Raw genomic sequence first — 1,834 nt, forward strand, 5'->3', positions numbered from 1 at the left:
CACAGAGGCCGGACCCCCGTCACCGCCAGGCTGGACTGGGCCTCCCTGGGCGGCCCCAGCCAGGCCCCCTCCCGGAACCCAGCACCGACACAGACCTGGGGCTTTACAGGCGGAGGGAGTGGGGCCCAGAGCGCAAGGAAGTGAGAAGAAAGACCAAGGCTCTTGTCTGACTCTCGTTCCCATGGAAACCTCCAGCGGTCAGACAGGAGCAGTGCAGCCTGGGAGACCTACCCGCTGGGGGCACTTGCCTCTCCTCACCCAGAGATGCCCACCGCACCCCTGCTGGTGCCTCGTTGGCTTCCATGTGGGGTCGGCTCCTCCCGCCCCGGCAGCCCCTCACCCGAACTCTGCTCTTCCCAGTGGGAAGGCGAAGGGTCCGCACTTTGCATTTCCTGGGGGTCCGGGCCAGCCCGGGGGCCCTCAGCTGCCCCATCCCCCGGGGTGGGTCCCCTGAGCATGGCACCGCTCCTCCTCAGGCACAAGTGCCTGCAAAGCTGGTCCAACCGCCTGCTTCCCGCACGTCTACTTCTGTGGTCACACCCAGGATGTCGGTCAGTGCAGCAAACATCCTACATCATCTTGGATCACACCTCCTCTCCTCTCCTGCCTGGGGCGTGTTGCTGTGGTTGGAAATGGTCTCCCTGCTCCCCAGACCGCGCCCCCCTCAGGCAGCCTGGGTATCAGGGACCCAGGCCCTTGAGAAGGACCTTGAACCTCTTGGAGGTTTTCTCTTCACTTGTCCAGTGAGGCGACCCCGTGCCATCGTCCTCATAACTGCTGTTCAGTGCCCTGCTTCCCTGCATGCAATAGGGCTGGGACTCTGGGTCCCCAGGGGAGGGCCTGGCACCGTGTAGATGTTCTATAGATGGACAGGCTGGTGGGAGAGTGGAGGGAGGGAAGGAGAGGCGGATGGGTGGCGGGGGTTCCTCAACTGCTTGGCGGGTGGTTACGTGAATGAGACGAGAGGAGACAAGGACGTGAGCAGAAGCTCCTGTTCGGGGGGCGGGGGGGGGCACTTGTACAGGTCTGGCCCCTGTGTGGGCCTGGTGTGGGCAGGACCGGGGACCGGCAGCGAGCGCACACCAGCACTTCCTCTGCACCAGGCCCTGTTTAGCTTGTTTCATTCATCTTAATGGGGAAACTGAGGCACAGAACGGTTAGAGTGGACCCCGGGCCACCAAGCTGCCAAGGGCTCTGGGCCCTGCCTCAGAGGTGCCTCCAGGCCCAGGACCCAGCCTGAGCACCGCACCCTGCAGACGGGAGACGACGTCCCATCCGGTCCGACCCGGGGGGGTGTGAGTTTCTGCCGCGCCTTTCGGGACGGGCAGTGACGGCTCCTGTGCCCACAGGACAGAAGCTGCTGGACTCGCTGGCGGAGACGTGGGACTTCTTCTTCAGCGACGTGCTGCCCACCCTGCAGGCCATCTTCTACCCGGTGCAGGTGAGCAGCCCGACGCCCCGGGCCCCCAGCCCACGGTGACAGCCCGGCCTGGCCTGGCGAGGGACACCTTCTGCCCCTCGCTGCCTTTGCGGGCTGTCTGCACCCGTAGCAGGGCCAGGCACGCTGCCCCTGGCCCTCTCAACCTGCTTCCCACCCACAAGATGGAAATAAGGCAGCTCCTTCCTAAAGGCCCTACAAAGCCTGAGCAGCACGTAGTAGGCCATGCTCAGCGCACAGTAGGGGCTCTGTGTGTGACAGGTCAGTGGGTCCCTGCCCCTGTGTCCGGGGTCGCCCGTGACTGGTGGGCGTTGCGCATTCTGTGTCCGCAGGGCAAGGAGCCGTCGGTGCGCCAGCTGGCCCTGCTGCACTTCCGCAACACCATCACCCTCAGCG

At 65.0% G+C, this 1,834-nt stretch overlaps 1 protein-coding gene across 1 annotated transcript in view; it reads left to right on the forward strand.

Moving 5' to 3' along the window:
- PRR5 (proline rich 5 (renal)) overlaps nt 1–1,833 on the forward strand; it is a gene marked incomplete at both ends in the record, with an annotated part of 8,560 nt that extends 6,727 nt beyond the window's left edge. The window contains 2 exons of the mRNA XM_014535133.1: nt 1,350–1,441; nt 1,771–1,833. Coding sequence (XP_014390619.1) covers nt 1,350–1,441; nt 1,771–1,833 — 155 coding nt within the window. The remainder of the gene's footprint in view (nt 1–1,349; nt 1,442–1,770) is intronic.
- Nucleotide 1,834: the final 1 nt, after the last annotated feature.

Source organism: Myotis brandtii, unplaced genomic scaffold (assembly GCF_000412655.1).
Source record: "Myotis brandtii unplaced genomic scaffold, ASM41265v1 scaffold138, whole genome shotgun sequence".
NCBI lineage: Eukaryota > Metazoa > Chordata > Mammalia > Chiroptera > Vespertilionidae > Myotis > Myotis brandtii.